The sequence below is a fragment of the Protopterus annectens genome, chromosome 3.part1 (assembly GCF_019279795.1).
Source record: "Protopterus annectens isolate FY-2018-M chromosome 3.part1, PAN1.0, whole genome shotgun sequence".
In the NCBI taxonomy this organism is placed as follows: domain Eukaryota; kingdom Metazoa; phylum Chordata; order Ceratodontiformes; family Protopteridae; genus Protopterus; species Protopterus annectens.
Window position 1 is genome coordinate 826,013,338 of NC_056732.1, and position 14,519 is coordinate 826,027,856.

General features: G+C 43.8%; 1 protein-coding gene across 4 annotated transcripts in view; it reads left to right on the forward strand.

Moving 5' to 3' along the window:
* ZNF516 (zinc finger protein 516) overlaps positions 1–14,519 on the forward strand; it is a 1,134,205-nt gene that overhangs the window by 579,468 nt on the left and 540,218 nt on the right. For all 4 annotated transcript variants that reach the window (XM_044067104.1, XM_044067106.1, XM_044067108.1 and 1 more), the window contains one exon: positions 11,351–13,430. In XM_044067104.1, coding sequence (XP_043923039.1) covers positions 11,498–13,430 — 1,933 coding nt within the window. In that variant the 5' untranslated portion in view covers positions 11,351–11,497. The remainder of the gene's footprint in view (positions 1–11,350; positions 13,431–14,519) is intronic.

The following is a 14,519-nucleotide window of genomic DNA, read 5'->3' on the forward strand; positions in this document are numbered from 1 at the left end:
TCACTGTTGCAGTCCAGGTTACCCACCCACCATCCCCTTTTTTTCTATGGATTTTATCTTTCCTTCTTTGATTTACACAACCTATGTGGTGTATTTGCTTATAGATGAAGGTAAAATTTATATTGTTTCATTTATTGATATATATATATATATATATATATATATATATATATAAGTTTGGCTACCCTTTTAGGGGACACCTGACATCTGGGGCAAGAAAAACTGAAGAAAATGGCGTGGGCTGCTTCTTTTATACCCCTGACGACCTGACGTCAGGGAAGGGGCTAAGGCAGCCGGCGCAGGACCCAAGACTTTGAATTCAGGTTGGCTGAGGGCAACCTGCCAGCAGGATTACCCAAATGTAATGACTGCAACAGTGAATACACTATAACATTGACATTTATGGTAAATGTACACAACTGTACTTTCCTCTCATTCCCTGCCTGCAACAGGAGTTTCTTTGATGGGCAGAGACATGTCACCAAAACAAGGGACTGTCATTCACTCTACCCCCTGCCACCCAAACCCTAACTACAGATGCATCAGACTATGCTTGGGGGGCCCACCTGGCAGGGAGATGCATTCAGGGCAAATGGAGCCCAAAGCAAATGCATCTGCATGTCAACCAGAAAGAAATGCTAGCTGTTCAGAATGCTCTGACAGCCTTCAAGGACTTACTTCATCCAGGGTAACTACTGATAAGGACGGACAAACACCACTGTTATGTGGTACATAAACAAGCAGGGGGGTACACATTCCTTCCCCCTTTGCAGACTAGCCATAGCCTTGTGGAACACAGCCTTGACTTACCAAGTACATCTTCATGCACAATTCCTGCCAGGAAAGCAAAATACTCTGGCAGACGACCTAAGCAGAAATCTTATGGACCCGCACGAATGGAAACTGGATCCACAAATCTTCAACAGGTTAACACAGAAATGGGGGAGCCCTGGCATAGTTTTGGGAAGAGGCAAATAGATCTATCAGTTGGACAAATTTTGCACAATAACTCATCAAATAAAGCATGGAAAGTGGATGCTCTATCCTTCAGCTGGAAAAGCCTGTCAGTCTATGCCTTTCCCCCTCTGCCTCTACTCTCCAAGATCTTACTAAAAGTCAGACAGGAAAAACCAAAAATGATCCTATTTGCTCAGTACTGGCCTCACCAGCACTGGTACCCACTTCTAAGGAATGTCACACCTTCCTCCGTGGTACTTGCCTCAAACACCTCATCTGCTGTCTCAGCAGAACTTTCAAATTCTACATACTCAGCTCCAAACTCTGAATTGTGCAGCATGGCTGATCAACTAATTATTTAAACCACATATCTAAGTAAACCTGTGATGGATGTTATTTTGGAAGCCAGAATGCCTAGTACTAGAAAATCTTATGCTGATAAATGGAAGAGAGTCTGTGCTTGGAACCAAGCACAAGGAATAGACACAGCAAAGCCCAATATTCTTCAGATTTTACAATACTTAACTGAGATGCTTGACAAGGGCCTATCTTTTTCTTCAATAAAAATCCATGCCTGTGCCATCTCGGCTCATTACAACACAGAGCCTTCCCTCTTCTCATCCATTGCTTAAGTATCTCAGAGGAGCCAAAAATTTAAGGCCTCCCAGGAGAGCACCAACTCCTGCATGGGACCTCAGTTTTGTTCTGGAAAAACTCACCCTGCCTCCTTTTGAACCAGCATCTACTGTGGATATAAAATTTCTATCTTGGAAGACACCTTTTCTTTTGGCAGTCACTTCAGCAAGAAGGGTTTCAGAACTACTGGCTCTCATGGCAGTGGAGCCTTTCATTATTTTTTTTTTACCCGGACAGGGTGGCCCTCAGGACCAATCCTTTTATGCCTAAGGTGGTATCCAGTGAGGCTCTTAACCAGACCATTCACCTGTCAACATTTTACCCAAATCCGCAGAATAAGGGGGAGCAGATTCTGCATTCACTGGATGTACACAGACAACTAAGATTCTACTTAAACAGGACCAAACCTCTAAGAAAGTCTGAGCAACTATTGGTAGCGTTTGCTGCAGGATCAGAGGGGAAGGCTATATCAAAGCAGACTATTTCTAAATGGATAAGCCACTGCATTAGTTTCTGCTATTTGCACCATAGTAAACCTGTTCCCAAGGGGATCAGATCACTTTCCACCAGGGTTGCCTCTACTTCAGCAGCTTTTCTCAGATGGGTCCCAACCAAAGACATTCTAGAAGCTGCTACTTGGAGCTCTGTTCATACCTTCACAAAGCGTTATTTACCTCTCTTCTCTAAATCCAGGGCAGGCTTTGCCACTGCAGTCCTGCAGGGTCTTATAGCTGCTCCTAATGCTGTTTAGTTCCATCCTCCCATCCTTAGCTTTGGGATTCTACCCAAATGTAATGACTGCAACAGTGAAATGCGAAGAACATAGTACAGTTGTGTACACTTACCATAAATGTAGATGTTTGAGTGTATGTATATGTTCGAGTGTATTCACTGTTGCAGTCTGGGTTACCCACTTGCCATCCCTCATTCTATAACTTTTCTTTCCTTCACTGTACTCAAAAGCCTTTGTGGTATATTTGCTTTTAGTTGATGGTAAAGTATGTTTCTAAAAGTGCATTTATATATTTACAGTTTATTTATATATATTTTTGCTCCCCATTTGGGGGGCACCTGACATCTCGGGCAAGCAACTGATTGATTAAAATGGCGTTGGCTGCATGTTTTATACCCCTGACGACCTGACGTCATGGAAGAGGAGACCGCAACCGACGCAGGACCCAAGACTTTCTTCAGGCCGACTGAGGTCAACCTGCCAGCAGATTACCCAAATGTAATTACTGCAACATTGAATACACTTGAACATCTGCATTTATGGTAAGTGTACACAACTGTACTTTTGCCTCCTCCCAGAACTATCAATTGGACAAATTTTGCACAAGGACTCCCCACAAACAAGCTTGGAAAGTGGATGCTCTGTCCTTCAGCTGGAAAAACCTATCAGATGTTAATCGTGCATACAGCTGCAGTAATCACAGATGGGTTTTCAGCCGTCAGGCGGTCCCTCGGTCGGCCGAATTCCAAAGTCTTGGTCCGGCGTCGGTTGTCGTCGCTTACTCTTCTGATGTCAGGAAGGCCAGAGTATATAAGACACAGCCGACGCCATGTTCTTCAGTCTTTTTTGCCGCGTGGTGCCCGAAGCAGAAGCAGTTCGCAAGTGCCGGTCGGCCAGCTCCTGATTTACGAAAATATTTGGAACCGAAGTCTTCATTAAAGCTAAGTACCCCGTTGGGGAAACTTTTCTTGCCTCAGACTGATGTCAGAAAAAGTTAATAATTGTATTTCTTGTGGGAAGCAAATACCGCATAAGGATTTCCATTCCCTTTGCATACCTTGTTTAGGCCCAGACCACGACGTCTCGGGCTGTCGCTTTTGCGCTACCTTCAATAAACGCACTATCAAGCGTCTGGCGGAGTTCGCCCAACACTTTTTTGGTAAAGCTTTTGACTATAAAATGTCGTCGGACACTCCGACTACCGTCTTATCCAAAAAACGCAAGGAAAAGGACCGACACGCGAGGCCCGCGGTCTCCACCGACACCACCCCGAAACAGGCTACACGTGGTCCGGTTCTCAGCGAGACGCCTTTGCAGTCCCTGACTACCGACGACACTCCTTTGGCGGTGTCTTCTGTACCAGAGACCGCTGGGTCATCGGCCCTTCCCCAGACTACAACCGAAGCCCCGGCTTATGTCGAGCCTACTAATGTGGACAGATCCACCTCCACCCATGGTGTATTTAGGCCCTCATCTTCTTTTTCTATTAAGGCCTTTACTAAATCCAAAGCAGCCAGGCATCACACTAGGCCTGCTGCTCAAGGCCCATCTCCTGGACCCATGCCTAAGAAACAGATGCTTAAAATGGCTGAGGATCTAATAACTCTCATCAGAGGTTCTCAGCCCCCTCCTGACAAGAGACCCAGAGTGGAGGAAGAATCCCCCTCTTCTGATCAGGGATCCATTCTATCAGAGCATTCTGATGCAGAGGAAAACTCTTACTTCCCTTTTGAGGATTCGGATGCAGAACAGTCCATTCCTTCTGTATCCCCCCCTGAGGATTTTTCTTTTGGGGAAACCTTGCACACCTTGAGGGAACACTTCCATTGGGAAGGCCAAGACTTTTCAGATTCCAAGAAAAGACTTTGGGAATTTCTTTGGTTACCTCAGCACAGACCTCTGGCTATACCCCCTGTTTTGGAGGTACTGGATGATGTCTATTCGGAGGCTTGTCTTAATCCTGATTCTCTGCCTCCTGCACCAGTAAAGCCTGATAGATATTAGAGTACCCAGTTCTCACCAATTTCTTTACAAAGGCCATAATGCTGACCCTGAAACCATTTCACAAGGGCCTAAGGGATTAAAGGCCTCCACTGCCAAGAATCCACTTCCTGCAGAAAGGGAATCTAGATCTCTAGAAAGGTGGGGTAAGAAGGTATATACCTCGGCCACCCTAGCCATGAGGGCCTTAAACTGCCAGTTTCATATGATTAAATATCAACAGTTCCTGTTATCACAATTAAAAAACAAAATGTCTCAACCTGAACAGCCAGATTTAAAAGAGTTACAGGATATGATGCATAGTGCGGAACAAGTGGGTAAACACCTTACAATGTGGTTATGATGCCCTAGAGGCCTCCAGTAGAGCCGCTGCTACAGGATCAGTCATTCGCAGACATGCCTGGCTTAGGGAACAAAATTTGCCTGATCATGTGAAAGCTAAACTTCTTGATGCTCCTTTACAAAAGGATGTACTATTTGGTACTAATGCTGAGGACATACTACGAAAAATGGAAGAAAAAGCCAAATCTATGCAAACTGTCAAAGCTTTCTTACAGGTCCAGCCACCACGATTTAGCAGGAATTGGCCTTCAAAAAACTGGTCTTTTCCAGCCACTGACAAGCCCCAAAGAGGTAGATACAGACGCACAAGGGGCAGAGGGCAATCACAAGGATCATATAGAGGCAGACAATGGCAATCTCCAGCACCAAGAGGTGGTGAAGACAGTGCACAACAATACAGGAAGCAAACCCAATGACTCCCTCATTTCCATGCCAAGCAAATCTCAGCTGGCAGCACCTTTGGGAGGGAAACTAGCATTATTTGCAAACAATTGGCATATTGTCACAACAGACAAATGGATTCTGGACATTATAAACAGAGGCTACAAATTTCAATTTCACACTCTTCCAAAAATGAGAGGCATGCCAAACCTACCACAAAATCAAAGGGTAGAGGCACAACTGCAAATTTCAAAGCTCCTAAATATGAGAGCTATACAAAAGGTACCTACGCACCAACAAGGTCAAGGTTTTTATTCAAGACTCTTCCTGGTACCAAGAAAAGGAACCGACTGGAGACCCATTCTGGACTTATCCATCCTAAACACATTTCTACTCGTACCAAAATTCAAGATGCTCACATTACAGCAACTTCTTCCCATGCTGGGCAAGGAGTTTTGGCTGGTAACATTGGACCTCAAGGAGGCATACCTGCATGTCCCAATCAGACAAAGCCGCAGAAGATACCTCCGATTTCTTGCAGGTTCAATCCACTATCAATTCTCTCTGCATTGCCCTTTGGCTTATCTACTGCACCCAGAGTATTCACAAAGTGCCTGGCATCAGTGATTGCCTATTGCAGACTTCAAGGGATACAAATTTACCCTTATCTGGACGACTGCCTGATCCAAGCGGACAGCAAACAAATACTACTGGAACATCTGGCATATGTGACACTGTTACTGCTTTCTCTGGGATACACCATCAACAAGGAGAAATCAAGGCTAACACCATCTCAGAAAATAACCTTCCTGGGTGCCAGCTTGGACACAAACACCCAGATGGAATACCTTACATCAGAAAAACAAGGGCAATTATCTCAGTACTTCAAAACACTAGCAAAAAGTACCAGGCTTACTGCAAGGAAAATCCTGCAGGCTCTGGGATTCATGGCATCTTGCATTCTTCTAATCCCATGTGCAAAGCTGCATATGAGGAAACTTCAATGGTACCTAAAAAATCTATGGTCTCAACACAGTCACAGCTTGGAAGCAATTATACCAATAATTCCATGTCTGCAAAAGGAATTTCTATGGTGGGCCCAAGCATGTCAAGTAAACACAGGCCTTCCATTCTGCAAGCCTCAAGCAAAACAAGTCATAACCACAGACGCCTCAGATTACGCCTGGGGGGCGCACATGAAGGACAGGTGCATTCAGGGCAGATGGTCCCAAAAGGAAAAGCACCTTCACATCAATCAAAAAGAAATGCTAGCAGTAATAAATGCAATTACAGCTTTCAAGGACTTCCTGCATCCAGGACAATTACTGATAAGAACAGACAACACCACAGTAATGTGGTACATAAACAAGGAGGAACACACTCATACCCCTTGTGCAGACTAGCCATGACTCTTTGGAACTTGGCTCTGGAAAGACAAATCGAACTTCAAGCACAGTACTTGCCAGGACTGGAAAACACACTGGCAGACACTCTGAGCAGGAATATGACAGATCCACACGAATGGAAGCTGCATCCACAGGTGTTTACGGAGATAATCCAAGCGTGGGGGAGGCCAGACATAGATCTTTTTGCCTCCCACAGGAACCATCAATTGAAAAAGTTTTGTTCAAGGACCTTCCATCGAAAGGCCTGGAAAGTGGACGCCCTTTCATTCAGTTGGGCAACATGGACAGTTTATGCATTCCCACCTCTGCCTCTTCTGCCCAAGGTGCTTTTGAAAGCAAGAACAGACAAACCGAGGATGATACCGATTGCTCCAGACTGGCCAAGGCAACACTGGTATCCACTCCTGAGGAGCCTAACACATACTCCTCCCTGGTCCCTGCCTCTAATACCTCTTCTGCTGACGCAGAACAGCTACAAAACCCTTCACAGTCAGCTGAAAACACTCAACCTCGTTGCGTGGAAAATTCAACACCACATCAGACTCTACTCTCCAAGGAGGTGCAGGATGTCATTTTGGAGGCCAGAAGACCATCTACAAGAAAAGCTTACTCCGCAAAATGGAAGCGGTTTTGCTGCTGGAATGAGAAAAGAAGACAGGACCCTAGAAAATTGAACTTGCCTCAGGTTTTACAGTACCTAGCTGAACTGCTGAACAGTGGGCTTTCATTTTCTTCCATTAAAATACACGCCTCAGCCATTTCTGCAGAATTCAACACGGATCCTCCTTTATTCTCTCACCCTCTCTTACGGCAGTTCCTCAGAGGGGCTAAGAATATAAGACCTCCAAGGAAGCAACCAATACCAGCCTGGGACCTTAATTACATACTAGAAAAATTAACATTGCCTCCCTTTGAACCTGCTGCCTCAACAGATCTGCAATATTTGTCCTGGAAAACAGCTTTCCTTCTGGCCATCACTTCAGCTCGTAGGGTTTCTGAACTACAGGCCCTCATGTCGGTGCAGCCCTTCCTCATCTTCCATCAGGATAGGGTTTCCCTTCGTACTAATCCATCTTTTATGCCAAAAGTGGTATCCAGGGTAGCCTTAAACCAAGCCATACACCTACCTACCTACCTTTTATCCTAACCCTCAAAACAAAGGGGAAAGGCTGCTTCACTCTTTAGACATCCATAGGCAGCTACGTTACTATTTGGACAGAACAAAGTCCTTCAGGAAATCAGAACAACTTTTTGTGTCCTATGCCGTAGGGGCTCAAGGGAAACCAGTTACCAAACAGACCATTTCCAAGTGGATTGGCCACTGCATACGATTTTGTTACTCCTATCATGGGAAATCTGTCCCTACTGGTATCAGATCTCACTCCACCAGGGCCACAGCCACCTCTACAGCCTTCCTCAGAGGTGTGCCTACTAAGGATATTTTGGAGGCAGCCACTTGGAGTTCTGTACATACCTTCACAAAACACTACCACCTGCCCTTATACTCCAGAACAAGAGCAGGCTTCGCCACTGCTGTTTTGCAGGGCATTCTGGCTCAACCCAGTTCCTCATAGTACCTACCACCCTATGCATAGCTTTGGGACTCTACCCATCTGTGATTACTGCAGCTGTATGCACGATGAACATAGTACAGTTTTGTACCTACCATAAATGTAGATGTTCGAGTGCTAATACAGCTGCAGTACAGGTTTCCCTCCCTCCTTCCCCTCTTAGTTAGGGCATGGGGCCTAACAACCTCTTCATCTCTTCATACCTCCTGACTGGGTTATCCTGTTATGTTTTATTTGCTTGCTTACACTGATTTTGCATTACATTGCATTGCTTGCATATGTGGATAAGCTTTACTTATGTATTGCCTTCCTTTTGGGGGCACCTGACATCTGGGGCAAGAAAGACTGAAGAACATGGCGTCGGCTGTGTCTTATATACTCTGGCCTTCCTGATGTCAGAAGAGTGTTTAGCGACAACCGACGCCGGACCAAGACTTTGGAATTCGGCCGACCGAGGGACCGCCTGACGGCTGAAAACCCATCTGTGATTACTGCAGCTGTATTAGCACTCGAACATCTACATTTATGGTAGGTACAAAACTGTACTTTTATGCCTTTCCTCCTCTGCCTCTGCTCTCCAAAGTACTACTAAAGATCAAACAAGACAAACCAAGGATGATTTTGATTGCACCAAACTGGCCACACCAACACTGGTACCCTCTCTTGTGCAGTGTGTCACTGTTGCCCTCATGGCACCTGCCTTAGACTCCTACCCTATTGTCTCAGCAGGAGAACCCTATTCTGCACCCTCAGCTTCAAACACTGAACCTAGCAGCCTGGCTAATTACCTAATCTCTCCTTTACCATCCCTCAGTAAACCAGTGATGGATATCATTTTAGAGGCAAGGAGGCCTAGTACTAGAAAATCGAATGCTGAAAAATGGAAAAGATTCTGTGCCTGGAACCAGTCTCAAGGGATGAGCACAGCAGTGCCCAATTTACCAGTACTTAACTGAGATGCTTCACAAGGGCCTGTCTTTCTCCTCCATCAAAATTCACACCTCAGCCATTTCAGCTCATTATAACACAGAACCTCCCCTCTTCTCTCATGCACTGCTCAAGCAGTTCCTCAGAGGGGGCAAAAACTTACGACCACCCAGGAGAGCTCCAACTCCAGCCTGGGACCTTAACTTTGTATTGGAGAAACTCACTGTTCCTCCTTTCTAGCCAGCTGCTACTGCAGTCTTAAAATTCCTTTCTTGGAGAACAGCTTTCCTTTTAGCAATCATTTCAGCAAGAAGGGTGTCTGAATTTACAGGCCCTTATGGCAGTGGGGCCTTTCATCATCTTTCATACAGACAGGGTGTCCCTCAGGAGCAATCCATCCTTCATGCCCAAGGTGGTATCCAGTATGGCCCTTAATCAGTCCATTCATTTGACAACCTTCTTCCTAATCCACAGAATGAAGGGGAACAGATACTGCACTCCTTAGATGTGCACAGACAACATAGATTGTACTTGGACAGGACTAAACCTCAAAGGAAATCTGAACAACTGCTGGTGGCATTTTCTGCAGGGGCAGAGAGGAAGGCTATTTCAAAGCAAACCATTTCCAAATGGACAGGCCATTGCATTCATTTCTGCTACAAGCACCATGGAAAACCTATCTCACATGGGATCAGACCCCACTCAACCTGGGCTGCATCTACCTCTACAGCCTTTCTCAGAGGGCCCTACCAGGGACATCCTAGAAGCTTCTACCTGGAGTTCTGAGCTGTCTTTGCCACTGCAGTCTTGCAGGGCCTTATAGCTGGTCCCAATGCTATCTAAATTCCTCCCCCCATCCTTAGCTTTGTGAATCTACCCAAATGTGATGACTGCAACAGTGAAACACGAAGAACATAGTACAGTTGTGTACACTTACCATAAATGTAGATGTTTGAGTGTATTCCACTGTTGCAGTCCTGTTTACCCTCCCTCCAGCCCCCTTAATTCTTTTGACTGTACCTCTACTCTCCTTTACTATGCTCAAAAGCTTTTTGGTGTATTTGTTTTTTTGTTGAAGGTATACCTTGTATATTTATAGATTTAATTGTTTCCCATTACGGGGGCACTTTATATCTGGGGCAAGAAAAATTGATGTAATGGCATCGGCTGCATGTTTTATATACCCCTGACGTCACGGAAGAAGAGATGGCAACCCATGCAGGACCCAAGACTTTGTTATTCAGGCCGACTGAGGTCTACTGTAAGCAGATGACCCAAATGTGATGACTGCAACAGTGAATACACTCTAACATCTACATTTATGGTAAGTGTACATAACTGTACTTTTTGTAGAATGGTGATTTAACATTTGTGTAGTCATGATCAGTAAATATAGGACTGCTTTTTTGCTGTACATTATGTGTATATTGTAGAGTATGTGCTATTCAGGTTATATGCAGTGTAACACTTCAAATTTTTGCGTTAATCGTCAGATTATTGTCACTGAGGTAATCTCATTCCCTCAGCTTTTTTCATAAATGTTCACTTCGGCATTGCATGTGGTTGTATTGATTAGGTATTTGTTCTGATACATTTAATTCATTCACTCCAATGGAGCTCGGGAAGTTTGCACTGTGACTTCCAATGGACGGAGCCTAAGCCATTGACATAATCAAGTTGTCCTCACATTTCAAACAAATGTTCATATCTCTTGAACCATAGGGGGTTCTGAAAGAAGTCTAAATGGCAAACACTTCACCACAAACTGTTTTTATAGCGATATTATTGTAAACTGAATTTTATAAGTCACAGTCAACACAGTAACAATTACTTTTGGAATATTTTGTAAACAACTTACAATATCTCAGCAACCGCTCAAGTTACACATACACTTTTAGCAGCATTTTATTAATCTAGCTGAGAGCTTACCTATGAGGCTAAGGAGATCAGTCTGGGTTATTTGGTTGTTGAAGTATTTTGAAGAATGTGAGAATTATATCTGTATAAATTAATATCATAAAAACAACAGTTAATATCTTTTTACCTGCACTCAACAGAGATCAAAATATTAATGCACTTGAGTTTGCCATTGCGTAAGCATTAAGATGAAATCTTTTAAAATCTCATTCATAGCATGGTTTTGGAATTATTGATGCAAATATGAACAAGCAATATTTGAGGCTTATAGGCGTCAGTAGGAGTTAACTGCAGATGCACCTGGAGGCATCACTTGGATGTAATGAGTTAAATAACGTTGCCACGGAGGCATCACTTGGATGTAATGAGTTAAATAACGTTGCCACATTCTCATGAAGTTGGCATGATTTTGCACAGAGATGAATTTTAAATGCGTGTTCGGTGCCCACTGACTGACATTTTCTTTTTTTTATTAACAGCTGTAAAATCTTCAGAAGCTTTTCTGCAGCTTTGTATTCAGTTGTGAAAATTGCTTCGGAGGAAGAAAAGTACAGAGCAGTTTGCTAAAGGATCAGGGATATAATAATGGTGGGAAGTGTGCGGGTTAAAGACTCCCTTATGACCATATGATTGAAACTGCAACTCTCTTTCCCAGTGTTGGGCTTCACAAAAACTTTTCGCTCAGTCCAACGAATGTTTCTTTAGCAATGGAGCAGCAGAGAAAAGATGGGGAGGTGACACTGCAAGGGACCTCTGTTGGGAAGAGCCCTAGTAAGGTAATTCAAAACAGTGTCAGTGTAGACAAGACTCTGTGTCACTCTTGTGTCATCTGTGGCAAGAGCTTTCCTTTTCAGAGCTCCCTCTCACAGCATATGAGAAAGCACACTGGAGAAAAGCCATATAAATGCCCTTATTGTGACCACAGGTCTTCTCAGAAAGGAAACTTGAAAATCCATCTCCGTACCCATAAACTGAGCACATTGAGTCAAGGGCCTGATGTAGATAGTGGGGAAGGCCACCTTGGAGAAGCGGGGGTCTCTGAGGGACTCGATGGCTGTACTAGCCCAACAAAAAGCACCTCAGCCTGTAACAAGATTCTGAATGGGCCTTCACAGACAGAAAATGGTAAGATTCTGTTGAGAAGTATTAAAAAAGAGAAGGGAACAGCTACACAGGACAGTGGTGATGATAAATCACAAACACTGCGGTGTTCTTTCTGCAAACGCAAATTTAATAAAAAGAAAGAGGTTGAACAACACATACAGCTGTCACACAAACCTTTTAAATGTCGTCTTTGTGGTTTTATAGCAGTACGGGAAGATGAACTACACAGTCATGTTGAGAAACTTCACATAACTTGTGAAGCACCTCCTGGCATGAGCTGTGTGGAAAATGTGAAAAGTGAACAAAGCGCAGGGGAGTTCCCATGTGAAGACTGTGGACAGTGTTTTAGTCAGTCCTGGTTTCTAAAGGCCCATATGAAAAAGCACACGGGCTCCTTTGATCATGGCTGTCATATTTGTGGAAGAAAGTTTAAGGAACCCTGGTTTCTTAAAAATCACATGAAGTCTCATGCCCCCAAAACTGCCAACAAAAATAAACCTAGTTCTGATTCAGAACCCATGGCTACTATCAATGATGTTGCCCAAGAGGAAACCATGATGACTGGATTATCACTGTATGAAGTCTGCACAAAGTGTGGAAATGTGTTTACAAATCTAGAAAGCTTGAAAGAACATGAAAAAGTGCACATCAGAATAGCAGAAGAGTTTGCCTTAGACAAAACTGAGGCAAGCTGGATTAAGTTACTTACTGGAACTGCTAAACCTGCAGAAAAGAAATCTTTCTTTGAGTGCTTGAATCTGAAACCATCTTTAGAATGTAGGGATGATGTAATTGGCCAGTGTGGAAAGCGAGTAGCTGAGCTAGATCCAGTCAACAGTTACCAGGCTTGGCAGCTGGCAACGAAGGGAAGAATTGCAGAGGTTGGTGAGTACACAAAGTATGGTATTTGTGATGAAACCCTTGTTGACGCAGATGTAGCATATGACAAAGACAAAGGAGAGTATGTTCTTGTTAGTCAGGAAAAAAGGAAACGGGAGCAAGATGGTCAGAGTTCTGTCAACACTAAAAAGCGGAACAGTAGTACCAGCCGTTCAGACAAAGTTACTAATTTGCATATTGGCACTGGCACTACAGATGAGAACATGGATGTGGATTACAAGCCTTCTACCCATCAAAACAGAAGGTCTTCACAAACTAAATCAACAGAGTGCTTTGAATGTGGGAAGGTCTTTCGAACATACCACCAACTGGTACTTCATTCAAGGGTGCACAGGCGGGGGCAGAGAACAGTCAGCGAAAGTGGGCAAACGTGCCAAGGAGATCGATGTGGATCTACTAGTGAAGGGGATTCTGGCTGTGCAAGCAGGCCAAGTACTCCAGGATCTTCTGCCCCAGAGGATTTACATGCTTCTGTAGCTGGAGATTCACATGTTTTGAGAGATGGGGAAGTGTGCCATACTAATGATACAGAGGAAGCAGTTCACTCATTACCAAGTAAGCACATGCATGTTTAGTTATGTTTACTGTGGGCAATTTGGGTTATGTCAACTTAAAACCTCATTGCAGCAAAATAATTTTACTTTGAAGCAGTAATGTGGCTATGTTAACAGTTGAGTGCATTTTAATAGTACAACTCTTTCTTACTACTGTTTACTTGAGGGTGCAGGTTTAGTTGCATGGCTTATGCAGATCTATGGTCATGGTAAAGAGTGTATTTTATCATGCTAGGTAAGCTTGAGTTGATTTAGGAAGCTCCAGTTTTTGTGAAAATAACCTGACATAGTCATGCCATTTTATTCTAGGATCCCTCCTTTTCAACATTTTTCATTAACAAGATGCATTTAGCTAGGCAACAGGCCTTCTTACAGTGTACTGATGATTCAGCACTGGTACTGTCCATCCCAAATCCCATGCAGCTCCAGATTTTAACCTAATAGGCCTTTACCTGCAGAGAATTGGCAACACTCTCAATTACTTCAGTTCCAAAAAGCAAATCTGGTCCTTTTCACACCAACTTAAAATGCAACCTATTCACTTAACATAAACATGTCCTCTGCCAACAGTGCTACAACTGAACAAGTAACTCATGCTTAGGTCTTACGAGTCCTAGATGAAAATCTAAAATTTGACTTGACACATCCAAGATGTCCAGACTGCAGACGTGACTTACTGTAGAAGGCCAAACAATGCTTCACTGCTCAAAGCAGAATAGCTGTTGCTCACTGTTACTACCTTGCTACTATGTGCCGCCTCCATCTCCACTAGCTTGCATATATAGGGCAACTGACAGAACTATAGCAAAGCTACAACAAAATTGCTTGGTTTGGTAGCAGTTATGACAACAGAACCCATCGCTGCACAGCTCTCAAGAAAATGCACTGGTTAGAACTTCCAAATATACTCCAATATGCCCATGTTGAAAGTTGCATTTAAAGCTTTATTAATTTGAATCAGTGTCATCTTCTGCAAACTTCTTTCAGTGGTACACACTAGGCATGAACCTCAGATGTCCTTCTATTCTCATATTGCAGTATTCATAACAGTAGGGAGTTGCTACCTGCAGTGCCACCATCCGGCCAGTAT